At 46.5% G+C, this 17,688-nt stretch overlaps 1 protein-coding gene across 1 annotated transcript in view; it reads right to left on the bottom strand.

Moving 5' to 3' along the window:
• The window catches only part of GPR50 (G protein-coupled receptor 50), a 42,948-nt gene extending 25,582 nt beyond the window's left edge, over nt 1-17,366 (bottom strand). The window contains exon 1 of the mRNA XM_014954869.1: nt 17,171-17,366. Coding sequence (XP_014810355.1) covers nt 17,171-17,327 — 157 coding nt within the window. The 5' untranslated portion in view covers nt 17,328-17,366. The remainder of the gene's footprint in view (nt 1-17,170) is intronic.
• Between the last annotated feature and the right edge of the window lie 322 nt (nt 17,367-17,688).

The following is a 17,688-nucleotide window of genomic DNA, read 5'->3' as shown; positions in this document are numbered from 1 at the left end:
ACATTGAATTACTCCACAGTAGTCTGTTAAGGCAATGCTTTCTCATACCTCATGGAGACCAAAGGGTTGATGAACGCTCTCAGCATGAGAACAGCCACATCAAAGCAGACCTGAGTGTCATCTAGCCCCGTGCCCCATTGCCAACAGCTGCCAGAAGGAGCTGCCTCACAGAAAAGTTCAAGGAAACACATATTGGGCAACAGAGAGATAACGTTCCTTAGGGGAGTGCTCCTCCCTGACACAGCCAAGCACAGCAGAGTCATATATAATATTAATAAAACATAGCAACTTTTCTAATAAGGGTTCATCTTTAAACACTACTACTACAGTGAATCTGTAAGAAAATTAGGAAATCTTACAAGACAGTTGACACACAAAGCTTTCACTTAACACGTTACCTAACTGGCAAAGAAAACACGCCAGAGAGCAGTGGCTGAGGCCAGGCAGGGAGGGGAGGTGCTGTGCCTGGCACAAGCTGATGCTACAGGGGCTCACGCTGAAAGGGTGGCCAGAAAAGGTTTAGGATGTATTCACAGAAAATGCATGCTTGCAAATCGGACATATCTTTACAAGTCTCCTCCAAGATAAGCCTGCATCATTTAAGCCCCACATCCCGGCTAGTTCAGCGATCTCCAAGAAAGCCATAACGACGTTGTCTGTCTGGGTGAGACCGGCACCCGAGGGGGACACGAGGTGACAAACAGCAGAACAGGTGGAAGAAGCCACCCATACTTGAAGACGACCTGGTTACCCAGATGAAATGCACTTTGTGTCTAAAGTAAAGCCTCACAATTTATAGAATGATTCCTTGTCCAAGACATTGTACAAGAGAAAAAGGTCACCTCGGTGTTTCCTGCCAAATCTCAGCCGGCTGCTCCTCCCATGGGTGAGCTTTGCATCCCTGAGGCACGGCTGCCTCCGGGCTGAAGGAGCTGTGGTCCCACAGGCAGAGGTGGGGGCTGAATGCTCATTCCAACTGTGCAGAGCGGGTAGGAACACATGTTTTCAAAGGGTGTGTTCTCTATTGAATAAAGAAAATGTTGTTGCACCAAAATCCAAAATCTTCGTGGGAAAAGTGCTGATATTTGGACAGAGTTTTCAGTAGCAAATGATGAAATAGCTTGATAGATAAATGTGCTTCAGCTTACTTCATCTCAATTTATCTGTATGCAAATATTCAATTTTACCTTATATGCACATGTACATGTTTTCATGTTTCAGCAGCAACAATGGTTTGACAAGCTGGAATCAACTGCCTTCAGTCTGCAGGGGATTTTGACTTTTTATTCCAATTCCAAATACCAAAACCCAAATCTGGACACGGCAATTCCCCATAGAAGAGAAATTAAGATTCAGAGCCATTCGCTTCCTAAAACGATATCAAAGACCAAATTTGAAATCTTTCTTTGACTTCCCCCATTCAGCAGAGGGGAATGCTCCCATACAATGGCATCTCTCCGATATGATTGCTATGGAGAAATTAGAGGCTTACATCTAGAGAAGTACAAATCCTGCATTTACTAAGGTTTCCTCTACTGCAAGGGAAAGAAACATTGCCTCCTGGTGATTAAGAATGTTATTATTATTATTAATTCTGAAACATTTTGAATTACATGGTACATTTTCTTTAAATGGGCACTATCGTTAGTGCAAGCTGATTTGAACCAATGATTTATTCATGGCTTAATAACCCTGCTTGCTTCATATGCTCAGCACATTTTGCTCAGTATATTGTATTACTGGCTGGTTGCTATAAACAGTCCATTTAAATTTAGACAGAAGCTTTTGGAAAAGTTCTATTTAGAACAGATATGTGAATTAAAGCACTAACTACATTGATCACTAACTACTGCTTTCTTCCAAAGTCTTAAGAAATGCATACGTGTGTGCATTAGGATCTCAAGAAATTTCACAGGTTCTAGTTGAAGTTCACATTCAAACAAAGCTTTCTACTCAGAATGATCCTAATATCCAGTCATTTGAAAATCAAGAGGAACTCTGCCAAACAGCACTGCCAAATTGTGAAATTTCTGCAAGTAAATCAGAATCAGGCTTCCCCCACAGTCTTAATGAAATACTTCCTTCCTTTCTGATTAATAAATCTTCCTCCACTTTCTCAAGTAAAAAAGCCTGGCTTTACTGGCTTTGTTGCAATGTAAGTCTTAAAACTAGCCAGGAAAAGAAAAAAAGCCTTTAAAATTTGGCCAGATACACTTCTGACAAGAGATGATATCTTTTTAACCACTGTGTAACTACAACATACTTTTCTTACGGATACTCCCGCAAAGTTTTGGCTTGAAGGTGTTGAATGCTGAGCAAAACCAGACTGCACCATCAACGATGTACGCAGCTGTACAACCGGCTCCTCTTGGGTTATTTCAGGTTTGAATTTTTTAAAGATATCCCCAGGAACCAAGTCCAGTTGTTTTGTTCTCCACATTCGCTACAGCCCTTTATAAGGGCCGCATGCTGTTCCCTCTCGCAATATTTCCATGTTGCAGTTTCTTAAGCACTCATCATTTTGAGGATGACAGTTCTTATTTGGCTCTTTGGAGAAGGAAACATTCCTAAAAGGAGCATCACAGCCAAGAATGTGTAAAGTTGGCACGAGTAATACCTGCTCCCTATTATACTCCTTTTACCTGCTCAGAGCAGGAGATGAAGCCACGTATTAAGAGGAATTGCCCAATTTACAGCCTGCTCTGCACAACCCTGCAAGGCAGTGGGCTGCAATTACAAGTATGTACAAAAAGCTACCCTCTAGTTATCTTGCTTTGCTAATTAGATGAGGAATAAGATAGTAGAGGACTGGGCCACTAGAGTCAACAAGTGCTGGGCTTTCCATAGTCTTTCCTGCTCCTTGTTCAGGGAAGTTTTCTGAATGGTGGGAGAAATTAGAATCTAAATCAAAAGTTGAATTAGATAAAGCCATGAGCTAGGATGAGGTACTGGGATCCTATGGGTACAATACTATTGTATATTTTTTTTAACCAGCACATTTCAGAAAACATCTGGATATCAATTAGTGTGCAAAAAGTCCCGTGTTCAGCTAAGGCTTAAAGGGACCAAGCAGGGCTGCGTGTTCATACAAATCCCTGCACCTCCCCGGGTGCAGCTTTACAGAACAGATGTCCCAGAGCTGGGCTGCAAATTGGACACACACACAAACACACACCTCAGAGTTTTCCTTTCCACAACTACCTAAAAAGGTTGTGCAGTTCTCAGAAAAAACTCCACAAGTTTAACTCCTTACAGACTCCTTACTACTTTTGCTCAAATATTTGGCAAGTCTCGAATATAGGTTGTGGTTGTAGGAGGGTTGGTTTTGTCTGTGTTTTTTTAAATACACTCTACATTCCTGACTTCAAACAAAAAATCTGTTTTTTAACGTAAGTGAAAGAGGATGAAAGTCATATGAGCAAATAAAATCATGGTTCCAATTTGGTTATAATTATAGGAGAGATTATGCATGGAGATGTTCAGAGATTAAGGAAAAGGAAGGAGAAGACTGGCAGAAGAAAGCAAATATTTTCCATGCTGTGAAACCCTGCTCATTGGCTTTACATCACTGCCCAGTGTGAAACTGTCTTGGCCCACCTCCAAGGGAGGGTCACAGGAAAATGGGGACTGAGGATGGCAGTCAAGGTGACCCCAAAAGACAGTGTGTCCTCATCACAAGGCAAACCCAAGCACCCGACTTCATGTCACCTTTTCCTTTTAAAGTCTATCCAAATCCATTCACGTGGAAAAAGGTTATTTTTCTGCACAATCATTCAGAACACAGATCTTAAGTTAGAAGGCTCCAAGCTGCTTCACAAAATCATTTTGGACTCATTTTTCTATATTTCTGTCTTTTTGCTGCTTACATATAGATGTGTTTCGTTGCTCACCTAAACTGTTTCAATGCAGGTCATTTACTGCTCACAGGGAAGGGAAAAGGACAGAGCAGCTTTCGAAACAGAGGTGCTTGATCTCTTTTAGGTGTAATTTTGCAGCACTTTCAAATTCCATATCAAGATTGCTTTGTCCTGCTTTGAATTTTAGCTGGATTCTTATGTCTCAATGATTGTGAGGAAGACAGGGAAATACAAGAGGCATGAGAAACAGATCTGATGCAGTAGCAGACACAGATGTTCTGAATTCATAGAGCTAATATACCCATATATTACCTATAATACACTACCTACTAATATACCCAAACAACCCATAAATGTTTGAAAACTTAAGCGCTACTGGAATAATGAATTATGAAACACTTGTTGATAGAGAATTCAGAAGTATTGTGTTCTCTGTAGTAGAGGTTGAGAGTTTCTGAATGTCAGTATCTTTCCACAGCTTGGAAAAGCACTTAAAAGCAAAATAATTTTAAAAGAGGGGAGAAGGAATAAGGCAGAGAAACTAATTCAATGCGGGTGAAACTATAGCTCCACAGTCATCTGATCTATAGGTCTCACATCCTACCACCAGCAAAAGTGTTATCCCTGATGTATCTGGCAAAATGCAAACTAGGCGTTTCTGACAGAAATTAAGTCAACCTGATGATAGGATGGACACCAACACATCTTAGCTTTTTCCAGGTACCACAGCTTTACATCTCCTTGTCTCTTTACATCTCCTTGGACAGAGAAAACAGCACGTAGTGGGTCTGAAATGTATTCTCCCAGCAGCATTTCCCTGAAAGGATGTTCCTGTTACAGTCCATAGCTCGTCACCATGCTAAAGAAATCACATCTTCTGTCTTACTTTCCCAAGTGTGAAGGATAAGAATAAAAGTTGCCAGGCCCAGTTTGGTGGCAGGAATACCAATAGCGTTGGGTTTTATTCCCAGCTTCCCAGAAAGCAAGCACAAGAGCTTTCTAAATACTGATACCCTCCACAACAGGGAACTAAAAACCGTTTTTGACAAATACATAGCCACAAAGATCACAGGTGGAGGTGTAAGAAAGGGGCTGTATTCAAGCAAAAGCTACTTTGACCTCTTTTGCAATGCCATGACATTTCTGCTTCAGGCTGTCCTTTTACCAACTTTGCAGGGAATTTCCACTCCAGTTTCCCCTGCTGCTATTCCTGGGCCACTCCAAGGCCACTCCAGCAGATACCTCGCCTGCTTTAAAGTCGGCACCAGTCAGAAGGACTTTGATTGCAAAGTACCTACCTTCCAGAGATAATAGAGATGTTCAAATATTTTAAGCTCTAGGATACCCAGGAGGGAGAGAGTCTTTCTCTTCCCTGAATCCACCCTGTTTTCCCCCAGCTCTCCTTCCCTACAGGAAGGAGAACAGAACGAACACTCAATACCCCATACACAGACACCACACATGTTGCATGCATTGTCTTTTGTTCCCAAGCTCTGCAGCCCCCATGGATGTGGCAGCTCATAGGTCAGTGCTCCAGCACAACGGCACTCCAGCCTTCAGCAGGGGCCTTAGGGTTGCCAAATTGAATCCCACCCAATTACTTTAAAAAGGAGCCGGCACACACCAAGAACCCTGCTTTGAGGAGAGTCCAAGAGTTAAAATAGAGCCATCAGAACAAAAAAGGCCACTGAGTTTCCAAAGACAGAAGTGCAATACACTGCCAGGCGCCCATCTGTGCTGGCATCCTTGTCTTCAGTCAGCAACCAAACGCATTTAGATGCCCTGGACACAGCACCTTCCCCCCCCCAACCCCCTCTTGCTTCCCCCAGAGAAAGAGCAGTCTCAGCAGAGTTAGAGGTGTGTGGAAGGACAAGCACAAAATTAATGCTTTGCACGAATTGGCTTCTCTCTCTCCTTTAAAAAAAAAAAAAAAAGGGCTTTTCTTGGCTTACACGGGGCAGAATAACGGGTCAGCTTTCTATTTCAAAATGAATTTGTCTTAGATGTCCATGACACAAAGCTAAACCAGATAAAGGGCTGCTCAGCAATCCTTCTTCATTGATGCGCTGTATCCTTCCCCCCCAGTTTGGGGGGAGATTTTAGCACAGCTAAGCAACCCTTAGCTTGTGGCTTGGGGCTTGACCTATCAAATCACCAGCTTTGCAGTAAGGATGGTTACAACAAAGAGGTGTCACCTAAGTCCTACAGCCATACAGCGATAAGCACAGGACCCCAATGCACAACAACTTTGCAGCACAACCACCTTCCCCTTAACGCCAAAACTACCTTCCTGCCAGCCACTTCTCTGCCAACTTTTATCTACTGCTCAGTATAAAACATCAAAACCTCATGAGCAAACCTCACCAGTGAGGTATATACAGGGGTGCACATCCGTTATTAAACCATAGGGTAAAATCTGCTTGGAGGGGTCCATTAGAAAGTTTTGCTGATTGATTGCTGGGAACTGAAACTCACTTTAAAACAGGGGAGAAGAAAATAGAAGGGTTGATTACAAACCAGGATCACATTCCAGGAAAAAAGTGTCAGAGTTTGATCATTTGTCTTCCTTCCACAGGGGAGAAAAAGTGCATATCTTTCCACATTTGTTGCAAATGGGCAAAAGTATCACTTTCAAAAGGTAAGAAAAAACTGTGAAAGACTGGTTCATCAAATCAATGGGAACAGACCAGCAGCAGCAACTGGTTTTGTAAAGCTAACAATCCATCAGAAGAAATCCAGTCTCTCCTGGGAGAAATTTGCCTCAAAAAAAGAAATAACGAGAGAACTGCAGTCAAAATACCACTAAGGAAGAACAGATGCTGCCACAGGAAGGCTGAAACAGTCCAGTTCCTTGTACACCCTGTTTGTTGCTTGTCCACTGCTCTGTTTCCATATCTGTGTAATTTATTCCAAAGCAAATTTATTATTTTAAAGACTCCATGGAAAAGATGGAGAAGGCTGTGTGTCTGCTAAGGGACACAATGCTGGTGTTCATCCAGTGGTTATTTCTTGCTCCCACACTAATCTCAAAGGCTTTGTCTAGCCTGGGATTTAACAAGACTTAATTAATGGCTTCCGATGGTACATCCACACTGGTAAGGCTTCTCTCATTAGCTAATTAGTCTATTGTCCTAATTAGGCAGGGTAAGCCAGTTTTACTCCCTCGTTGCCTTGCACGGGAAACCCTAGTTTTCTCACCTTGGTCTTCCCTCAAGTCATTTCCCAGCTCCTCTGTCCTGACTTGCCTTTTAGAAGGACTCAGCTGGGTGAGAATTGCTCTGAAAGAGGGTACCTTGCAACAGGCTGTGGTTGTTGAGATTGGCCTGACAGCCTCCCACTACACAAGCTCCTTCCTTCTCCCATCACATGTGCCTTTTTCTGTATGTCCTCGCACCACAATTCTGCCTCCCCTACAGACACTCCCATGGATGAGCACAGGAGAGGCAGAGCTTGCAATCCACACTGCAATACCAGATCATTTCAGTCTATCAACTACACCTACTCTTAACAGGTTTTGTCAGCAAGTTTTCAACTTAGTCCAATTGGTTTTGCCTAATCAGTGCTGATTAGTAGAAAGACGTAAGACATAAAGGCAGAGCTTGCCACTGACTTAACTCTCATGTCTAAGGTATGGGAGAAGAGGTTTCTTTCATTTCTAGTCCTCCCTTGGAAAAGCCAAGATATAATCTCTGACTTGACAACGTTTACCTCTGCATAAAAGGGAACAGTTTAATTTATATTTACTTAATTTCTTCCTGCAACACAGAGCACTGAAAAGCCCGGAGATGGTGCCAATATTTTTGGAAAGGCCACAAAGAAAACAGGCAGAACTAGTGATGGAAAGCAGAGGACAGCTAAATTTTTAACTCAACTTCGTCTTTGCTGCTGCTGTTCATTGAGACGCTGGGATCATGCTGGCCATTTGTAAACAAGCTAATGGTGCAAACCCCAGAAGGGACAGGTATATTTTCAGTCAGATATTAACAGGTACTGTTGGTGTAACCATGATCTACCCTCCATCAGGAGTCAGAATAGGGGAGCATGAGAGAAGACGATGTTAAGCATGAGAGAAAAGCAGGAATATTAATTTTGCCAACTCCAACCAGTCCAAATGCTACTGGAAGCCTCTGCCAGGAATATTTTATCTTGCCATGCCTTGCCTTTAGTCTCTGTACCAGGAACTGGAAAGGCTGTTTACTATGCTTGAGATAAAGTCAACACACCTTGTGCTTATGTCCTCATGGCACCATTGGCCAGACTCTTCTTGAACTTCAGCTCTGACCTCCTCCCCAACCACAGAGAAAAGCCTCAGGCTTGGCCTGGAGGTGTTGTAAGGCTGGGCTACTTCACTTGGCTGGGCGATCAGTTGTAGGGGCTGTGGCTTGATTTCATTTTGGCCAGCAGAGAAGACACCAGACCAGTGTCAAGAGGCCTCCACTGCCTTCCCAGCTCTCCATGACTGAGGCAACTTCCAAAATGTTCTAGAGCATCTCAAAAGAAAGGATGAGGAGGGAGGACCTTGACACCTAGAGACTGAAGAACAGTCTCTAGAGGTGCAGAGGCTGAAGAAGAAATTACCCTGGAAAATGTGCAGTTGTAGAGGAAGGTCACCCAGCCGCTCAGCTCTGGCTCCGCTCCCCAAGGCGCCCCTCTAGCAATGCCAACACAGAGATATGATCCATGAAACTTTGGTGAAAAGCTGCAGGTAGTGAATGGTACAATGCACAGCTATTGTCCTCAGACAGCACAGGGCCAAGCTACCCACACAGGCTATTGTTCTCCCCTTCTATTTAGAAGAGTGACGACTCGCATGAACATTGGCTTTGGACTACGTGCTTGGCAAACCCAGCAGATAAACAGACAGCATTTCCATGGAATACCATAAGGTTCTGAAAGAAATACATTTAAGTTATTTTTGCAATATTATTAAATCCAGGAGTGAATATTTTGAATATGGTATAATCCATTTTCCTAGGAACCAGCCAAGAGCAACACTAAGTTTTGCTTGGAAAGGGACAGCAGCTCAGGGGAAGTGCCACTGTGCTGCCATCCCAGCCTCACCATTCCCTCGAGGACAGGGGAGACCCACACGCCTCCCCTGACATCCCCAATCCTTCCCTCCTCCATCAGCATGCCCTGAACACAGCTCCCTTCAGCTCCTCCCTCATCCAGAACACGGGCAAGCCCCAATCCCTCCTGCCCATGCTGGTGGGACTCTGCTCCCCCATGAGCCAGGGACCTTCCACCAGTCCCAGGAAGCCCCAAAGCTGAGTGCTGACAAATACACAACACTACACAGTCCAGGGAGGAATATTTCAGCAGCCTGCAGGTGGGACATGGGGCCAAAGAAGAAGTCAGAGGACAGTGAGATCTGGATGGCTCCTGCCTCTGAAACTAGCCAGCAGACACAAGGAGGAGAATAATCATAGAATCATAGAATGGTTTGGGTTGGAAGGGACCTCAAAGATCATCGAGTTCCAACCTCCCTGCCATGGGCAGGGACACCTCCCACTAGAGCAGGTTGCTCAAGACCCCATCCAGCCTGGCCTTGAACACTTCCAGGATGGGGCATCCACAGCTTCCCTGGGCAACCTGTTCCAGTGTCTCACCACCCTCACAGTAAAAAATTTCTTCCTGAGATCTAATCTGAATCTTTTTTCTTCCAATTTAAAACTGTCTCCCCTGGTCCTATCATTACACCTCCTGTCAAAGATTCCTTCTCCAGCTCTTCTATAGACACCCTTCAGGTATTGAAAGGCCACTATAAGGTCTCCCCGGAGCCTTCTCTTCTCCAGGCTGAACAACCCCAGCTCCCTCAGCTTGTCTTCATAGGAGAGGTGCTCCATCCCTCTGATCATCTTCATGGCCCTCCGCTTCACCTGTTCCAGCTGGTCCATGCCTTTCTGTGTTGAGGACTCCAAAGCTGGAGCAGGCTCAGGCTCAGCCCTGAGCACAGATCATCTGCTCCCCGTCTCAGCAGTTCCACCCTAAAAGCAGAGCCCAAAACCATTCCCATACACCAGGACCCCAGTCTTTTCCTCCCTCTTACTTTCTCTGCCTGCTGTAATAAACCCTCACCCTGCAGCGTGTAGGAAGGCAAGTTAGTCATCCCGCACAAGACACTGGAAAATCCTGGGACACCTGGAGAACATCTCCTTTTCCTAAATCCCTTTCCTAAATCCTTCGTGACTCTCCCCACACATAGGACAGAGCTAAACCCAGAGGAGAGCTCTGTGCCCCCTCATCTTGGCTCGTGGGGGATGCCGTGGCTGGCAGGAGCCATGCCGTGGGCACACGGGGAGGCTGCTCGCTCCCTCCCGGCTCTCAGGCAGCGTTTCCCTCCGGCAGCAGGGGCCAGAGCTCCAGTTCCTAATGCTCCCAAATGGGACTCGGCTGTGCTTTTCACCCACCCCATTAAGATTCAATTTGCTCTACTTTCTGCTGCAACATCTGCAGAAATAAAACTCACAGCTGAGATCCGAAGGCCAGACACGGGGCCAGGAGTACGATGAAATACATTAGACTCCATTTAACTTATGGCTCATAGAGCCCATGGGAACTGCAGGATACGTGCCTGCTCGGCACCCACGGGGCCAGCTATGCTCCATCCCAGAAGACATCAGTGTCTCTGGTGCCCACCTGCCCTCACTGTCAAACACAAACATCTGCAACAGGCAGTGCTGCTGGTTCTCCCCACCTTTCCCCTTGGGATGGGGAACAGGCACAGCTCCCCGAGTCGGAGCATCCTCCCGCTGCCCTTGTTCTCTTTGGCTATGGTTGGCACAACCTGCCACCACTCCTCCTGCTGTGGCCGGACTCTCACCACCCCATCAGCGTTCCCAATTATCCCCCCACCCCTCCTCCCTCACCTTCTGCACGTCCTCCTGCCCCAGGTCTCGCTGAACTTGTCTCTACCTGGATCCTTTATGCTGGCCTGGGATTCACAGCTGTGACACACTCATTCCTGGGCAGCTCTGGCACCCTGCTCAGTTGTGCCTGAAATTCACCCAGGACCAAGCCCTGGCCCATGAGTGTCACATCTGAGTCAAAGGACAAGCAGGGATTCAGGGTAGATCAGACTCTGGGCTGATGGACCTCAGTTCCCCACAGCCATCGCAGCATCTGTCAACGTGACATCTGAGGGTAACTCAGGGGATGGTTCAACAAAGAAAGCTCTGAGGTCTCTCAAGAGGACACATCAAGTGGATGGTCTCAGAAGACAGGGACTCACTGGTCCTCACTCCAATTTTGGGGAACAAGAATAGTTAAACATGAGAAGGTTACACCACAGGTTTTCTTCTACGTCTTCCACAAAGAGCAGTACTGTCAGACCAAGGCTATCAGGAACAGGACTATCCTGGGACTGTGGCACAGCCTTCTCCTTGCCAACTGGCCCAAAGGACAGTCCTGTCCTCCTCCGCCCCTGCTCTCTGCTGAGGGACGGACTTGGAAGAGATTAAACATCCTGTACAGAGGAAGAAAAGCAAACAAAATGCAATGAAAATGAAGAAGGAAAAAAAAAAAAAGCAAACAAAAACCGTCTCTAAATTAATTTCCATTTTATTTATAGGCCATCATGTGATAGTTGTCTTTTAAAGCCTTTTAATTAATCACTCCACAAGTCACACAGGGAACAGCTACTTTGAGCACATATGCCCACCTTCCCTCTCCCTGAAAGATGTTCCAGCTTGTGCTGAAGGACTGTCTGCAAGGTAATTAATTGTTTGCTATTATCTAAGCCAGTACTTGGCTCTCCAAATCTTTCAGGAACATCAAGTCCTGGGGCAGTAATGCTCTTTGGGGCTGAAAGGAAAAAAAAGACTAGACTTTGCTAGAGGCAAGGAAGGGCAAAGAGGTTGGAAGGATTCAGAGAGGGAGAAAGGGAGCTCAGCACGGGGCTGAACCTGGCTTGCTAACTCTTGGTGAGGTCCATAGGGTGGCCCTCCCAGGGAGGCAGGGTGTTATTTTGCATTATAGAAGACGTAGATCTTCCGAATCAAAGGATTATTTTTTTTTTTCAACAAATTTGAGAGTAACTGTATAGAGAACTGTCCCAACATGTAACAAAACTTTTGTCCAACACTTTGCAAAGATAAATATTCCTCAGTTCAGAAATGCCAGAGTTACTGCTTCTAGTGGAAACCTGACTCATTTCTCTCAAACCATGTATTTGTCATATAATCCCTCGCTTGACCACACGCCATCTGGCTATCAAACCACCGGTACACCTGAACCCCACGCTGAGCACTGCTGACTTACCCAGTGACTAACAGCATTTCAGTATTTTAACTCCACTCCCCAGCCACACATCCCCAAAGTATGGTGCTGCGTTCAAGTCCGGCTCCAAAGAGGACTGAAAACCCTGAAAACCAACGTGTGGGAGTCAGGAGAGTAGAAATTTCTACTGGAAGTTCCACAAGGGACACAAGGAGGGACCCACACATGCCCACAAGTACAGCTGCTGCACCGGGTACACCCTGGCTACTCACACAACACACCACTTCTAACAGCTTCCCTGCACCAGCTGTACAGCCTGTGTCACCACCACGCCAAGCCCCAGCCTGTTGGCTGCTGTTAATGTTCCCGTGGTTGATGGCACAGGGAGCATCGCTGGCAGTCAGCTTGCCATGGTAAATTCATCACCGTCCCGTTGAGTGAGTCAATAACGAAGCTAAAAGCAAACACTCTCATGAATTATTCCCCACCAAGAGTGGAGAAGCAACAGCGAGACCATCTGCCAGCAGCTCACCCATTTGATGTCACAGGCACCCATCCCTGCTGAAGACCAAGGGGGTGCTGGGTGCCACCCTTCCACGTTAAAGGACCGAGGGAGTGGGGATGAGGGTGCAGCTCCAGGGTTCCCTAGAGTCCCAGTAACCTCCAAAACCATTTCACCAACAACCAGCACGTTTCCCTCAACAGAGCCCACCAGAAAGGCAAGACACCTGCTGCAGGATCCCCGACATTTCAGAGGGTCAGAAGCACTCGTGGGAGTTTGCCACAGACGAATGAATCAGCAGAACAGATGAGCAGATCACGAAGCACCTACCCGCAATGTACAGAAAGAAAAGATGTCATTTCAGGCTTGTGGCAGGTGATGGAGAGTTTGTGGTGCTAAAAAAAAAAAATATATCTTAAAAATCTCAACACACTTACATATAATAGATAGCTTTCTAGTACAAGGAAATCCTGCAATAGCTGGAAGAAAACAAATCACGACTCTCAACTGCACTTGTGATAAGGAAACAGAACATGATCCAACGCAACATCTTTAAAAGGTCAGTTTCCCAAAACTAGAAACAATTAGACACAAAAATAACTGAGAGAAAACACCTAAATATAAGCAAATGGGACACTGCTCCTTGGGAGATGTTTAAAGATGTCTTAGTAGAGCCCTCCTTCCCCCCCAAAAAAACAATGCAAAGTTTATTTTGTTTAAAATAATAATTTTTTAAGACAAGAGCTAAATTAGGAAACAAATAAAATACATAACAAATAGAAAATGCACTATAAAATTAGTAGCTGGAAATCAAGACACTTATAAAGAAAGCCAAAAGATATCACAAAACTAATGGCAATAGGTGTGCCAGGAAAAAGGCAACAGCCAATCAATACAACAGCCTTGATGCTAAAAAAAGTATGACAAAATTATCCTGGTACAGAAGATGTAGAAAGTATAAGCATCTCTTTTTCTCTTTGCAGATGACTTATGTCTCTGCTGTAACAGAATCTCTGAACTGCAGCAGCGAGCTGGGACGATACCCACCACCCTCTGGTAACCGTTTCTCACATCTCTAACCAGAAAACCTGCAGGTCAGAGAGTAGGAAAGAGCTCACCAAATCCCCAACATTGACTTTTAAATAAAACAACGAACAGAAACATGTCCGAGGCCAGCCAGGAAGTTCCAGAGGTCTTGGAACAATAAATAAAAAAACCCCACTCAAGCAAACAAAAAACTTTGCGTTGTGCCAATATTTTCTGAGGGCAAACAGCCTGACCCGGGGAGCACGGGCTGGTTACCCTGCGGTCCCCAGCAGAGGCAGGGACAGAAGTATTAGGGGACAGAAACACAATTAGTGCTCACCAACACAGTTTTCTGGTCGGAGAGCTTGTCAAACTGATCTAGTATTTCCTCTAAGAGCACACATTTGGCTGACAAAAGTAGCCGTGTTGACATAATACATGCAGACTTGTGTGTGACACTTGACTTTGGCCGGTGTGACAGTCTCAGAGCAAAATCCCCTGTGCTATGCAAACAAAGTGTATATCCAGAGGATTAAAAGCTGGTTGAGCCCAGTGACCTCATTAGAGCTATACCTGCACCACCTGCCCCCCGTGGAGGTTTTGGCTCCCTGGAGAGACACCGTTTCCACGAGGGAAAGGGGCCCACGAGGCAGCAGAAATCGCTCTCTGCACATGAAGCTCCAAGACAGCGCTGGTGGGAGATACGGGGTTTCAGGGAATGCACGTTTTGGCTGCATGCTTAAGTTTGCAGCAAGTTGAGGAGAGCTAGAGACGGGTCTTCCCAGAGCCTCTGCCCAAAGAGTCACTGAAAAATATTGGCCGGTTTGGGCACAGGTTTTCACACTTGTAAAGCTGACAGGACCCACAAATGAAAATCCATGAACTCAGCCACGCCAGCAGCCTTCGGTTGGTCCCGCTTCTGTACTGACCATGTAATACACGGCTCACTCCTATTATTCCCTACACGGACCTTAATCTGTGCTCAGTGCTCTGGGCACCTTCCAGTAACAACACAGGACACACCAACACCCACCCGACACACATCGCTCCTTCCCAAGGGCAAAGAGTAGCGGAGTGATTTCTCTCAGAAGGTTTTAGAGGTCAGGTTTTTTGCTTTTAAACTCCATGAGTGCAGGGACAGCAGGGTGGCCAGGTTTGTGAAGGCTTTCAGCTGCCACAAAAGTTCACCCCTTCTCACCTGCTTCCTATAAGCTCATAGAGATGACTCTCCTGCCAGAGGAGCAGTTATTCCCCGTGCCCTTCACCCTCAACCATTTAAGTGTCCTGCACTGTGGACATACGGACCAAAGCCTGGAGCTTTGTTTGAAGCTCTGGGACTATACAGGCAGCTCCAAGCATCCAGGTAGCTGGACGTTACTGTAGGAAAGCCAGCAGTTCTCCAGTATGACTGACTGAACAACCGACCATGGATGTGAACTGTCCACTGTGGAGGAAGCCTGAGGCTTTCAGTGAATCCAGATTTCCTCTGCCCACAGGCATCGCTCACCTCCTTCTGCTCATTCAACTCCAGGGAACTGCTGATGTTCTTCAGGCAGCTGACCACACTGGTGAGGGTACCCCTGTGAGACCCTGCTTGACAACCACACTCTCTGCCCACCGCAGCAACAGGCTGAGCAGCAGTGCTGAAGCATGCCAAGTACTGCAGAGAGGTCCAGGGGGATGGACCAAAAACCCCATCCCCACAAGAGTGATCACCCACCACAGCTACTGAAGCGGTGCCAGTTCCACATCCCAGCCTGAATCCAGGCGATAGTTTTAGCTCCAGCTGGATGACCTTGTAGCTGGGCTCTTGCTATCTTCCCCTGCGAGCCTGCTCCAGAAACGGAGGGCTTGGCTCTTCCAGGATTTGGCAAGAGCTGACACATCCATAACACATGTTCTTTTCATTTATTGTACTGCCTTAGGGTAGGCTTGAACATGAGCAGAGAAACTCTGTCCAAAGGACTTCAGCTGCTGTGCTCCAGCTGAGCCCCTCTCATTCATGGCACTGCTCAGGTGTCAGGAGGAGCATGAGCTGAGCTGAGCCTCCTGATTTCTCTTTCTGCACCTCGAGAGGCAGACAGCCTGCTTGGTTCCCAACATGGAAGTCTGAACATCCTAAACACACATGATGTTTTCAGCAAAACAAGATAACGACAATTAGATGCTGGTTAGATGTTTTACCTGACTTAACTTCAGTCCATCACCATCTGTCTGACCACCTCGCTTTCCTGCTGCTGAACCAACCCCTCTAGTGACTTGGCAAAGGCATTCCCAGAAGAGGAACGATGCTCAGGTCAACAAAGCAGGATGGGTCTCTTGACACCTACCACTGCTTCAAAGCACATACTGCTGGATTCCCCACTAATCACACACAGGTTCTGACAGCCACCTCCCCTCCAATCAGGGAGATTAACAAAGATTTCACTTGTGTTGGTTTTACTGTTGGCAGACAACTGGCTACTGATAAGGATTAAGATTTGGAAAATATCTCCATGGTCGCTTCAAGAGAAAGCTGTTCTTTTTCACTTTCACAGGAACTTTAACTCAACTCACAGCAGAGCAGTCTTAAGACATGAAATGCATTGGAGTGATTAACAATTTGAAAGGTGATAAAAGCAGCTAAATAGTTTCAAATCTGCTGCTGCCCAACCAGCCAGGTAACATAAACCACTAGTTACCTTGGGGAGAAGGGAAGGGTGTCTCTATTTGTTGTTCCCAGAACCACTGATCACAAGCTCACAGCATCCACATTTTAAAGCAAAGCTGAAGAGAATGGGAAATACCTTTCCCAACTCATAAAGCCAGCACAGCACGTTCATGTCTTGTGGATACTATGGGCTGTGTTTCGTGTACCAGTTAGAGAGCAACTCACTGGTTGGGGCCACTGCATCCAGCACCTGCCCAAGCCGTTAGCCATTTGCATGCTATTATTAATAAATCAACCAAAAGTTAAAGGCACTGGGAGGAAATTGTCCCATCAGCTACTTTTACTGAACTGTGTGGAGTTACTCCGTACTTACAGAATATTGAAAGAGACAGAGAGAGCTCAGTATCTCCAAAACGCTTACAACTCTGTCTTATACATCATAAAAACACTGGAGATATTTCATTAAAGCCATTTTACAAGCTATAAAACTGAAAGTCATTTTATGTTTTGCTGTAAAAGCAGACAGTGGTGTGCTCCTCAGCAAAACACGCTCTATGGTACATTTTAAGCAGCACTACACGGACTACTTGAAACTCCTTACAGAGCAATTTGCACCCAGAGCTATTCCTTTGCTACAATTTATATCCCGTGCTATTTCTTTGCTAAAATAACAAGACTCTGAAGGAAAAAAAAAAAAAAAAACCCCAAAAACCACAAATCAAACCACACAAAAAAACCAAAGCCTTTTAAAAAAACTATTAATATCAACAATCTTTTTAGATGAATTCATTATGGAGGTCGATACATAAGGCTCCAAAGCAGACTTTCAAATTACCCACAGGACAGAAACATGGCAAATCTTCACTCTCAGGTGGCCACCCAGAGCCCAGCAGCTCCGTGCTGGAAACACTCACACACCTGCAAGGCTGGGACATAAAGGCTGGGACTTAAAGAGACGAGCAGCCTTCCTCTGCGCCTGGCCCCGGCACTCGGAGTCTTCCTCGGCAGTTCCGACCGTCCCGGCTCTTTCCCGGGGCTTTACCTGCGCCGCCACCGGCCTGCCGGGCTCCTCCATCCGCAGCCGCCTCCGGCAGAGGGAACTTCCCAAAAGTTGGCGGACAGGAGCCGCGGGACGGGACGGGACGGACGGACAGACAGCGAGAGGAGCGCCCCGGCGGGGACCGGAGTAGCCGGAGAGAAGAGGCGAGCGGGTGATGCTCTCGGCTCCTCGACGGCTCGCCGCCCCCTTCACCGGGGGCAGAGACACCCCTTCCCTCCCCGGTGCGAAGGAGAGGGGCTGCCGTTCTCCCCCCACCGGCCCCCCGCGGGTTCGCACCGTGCGGACAGCGCTGCGGTGCGGGGCCGGCGGAGCGCGGTGCGGGTTCGCTCCGCTCCGCCCGTCGGCGAGTTGGCCGCCCCGCGCCGCCCCCCCGCGC

The sequence above is a fragment of the Calidris pugnax genome, unplaced genomic scaffold (genome assembly GCF_001431845.1).
Source record: "Calidris pugnax isolate Ruff unplaced genomic scaffold, ASM143184v1 scaffold38, whole genome shotgun sequence".
Lineage (NCBI taxonomy): Eukaryota > Metazoa > Chordata > Aves > Charadriiformes > Scolopacidae > Calidris > Calidris pugnax.
This window is presented reverse-complemented; position numbering and strand designations above follow the sequence as displayed.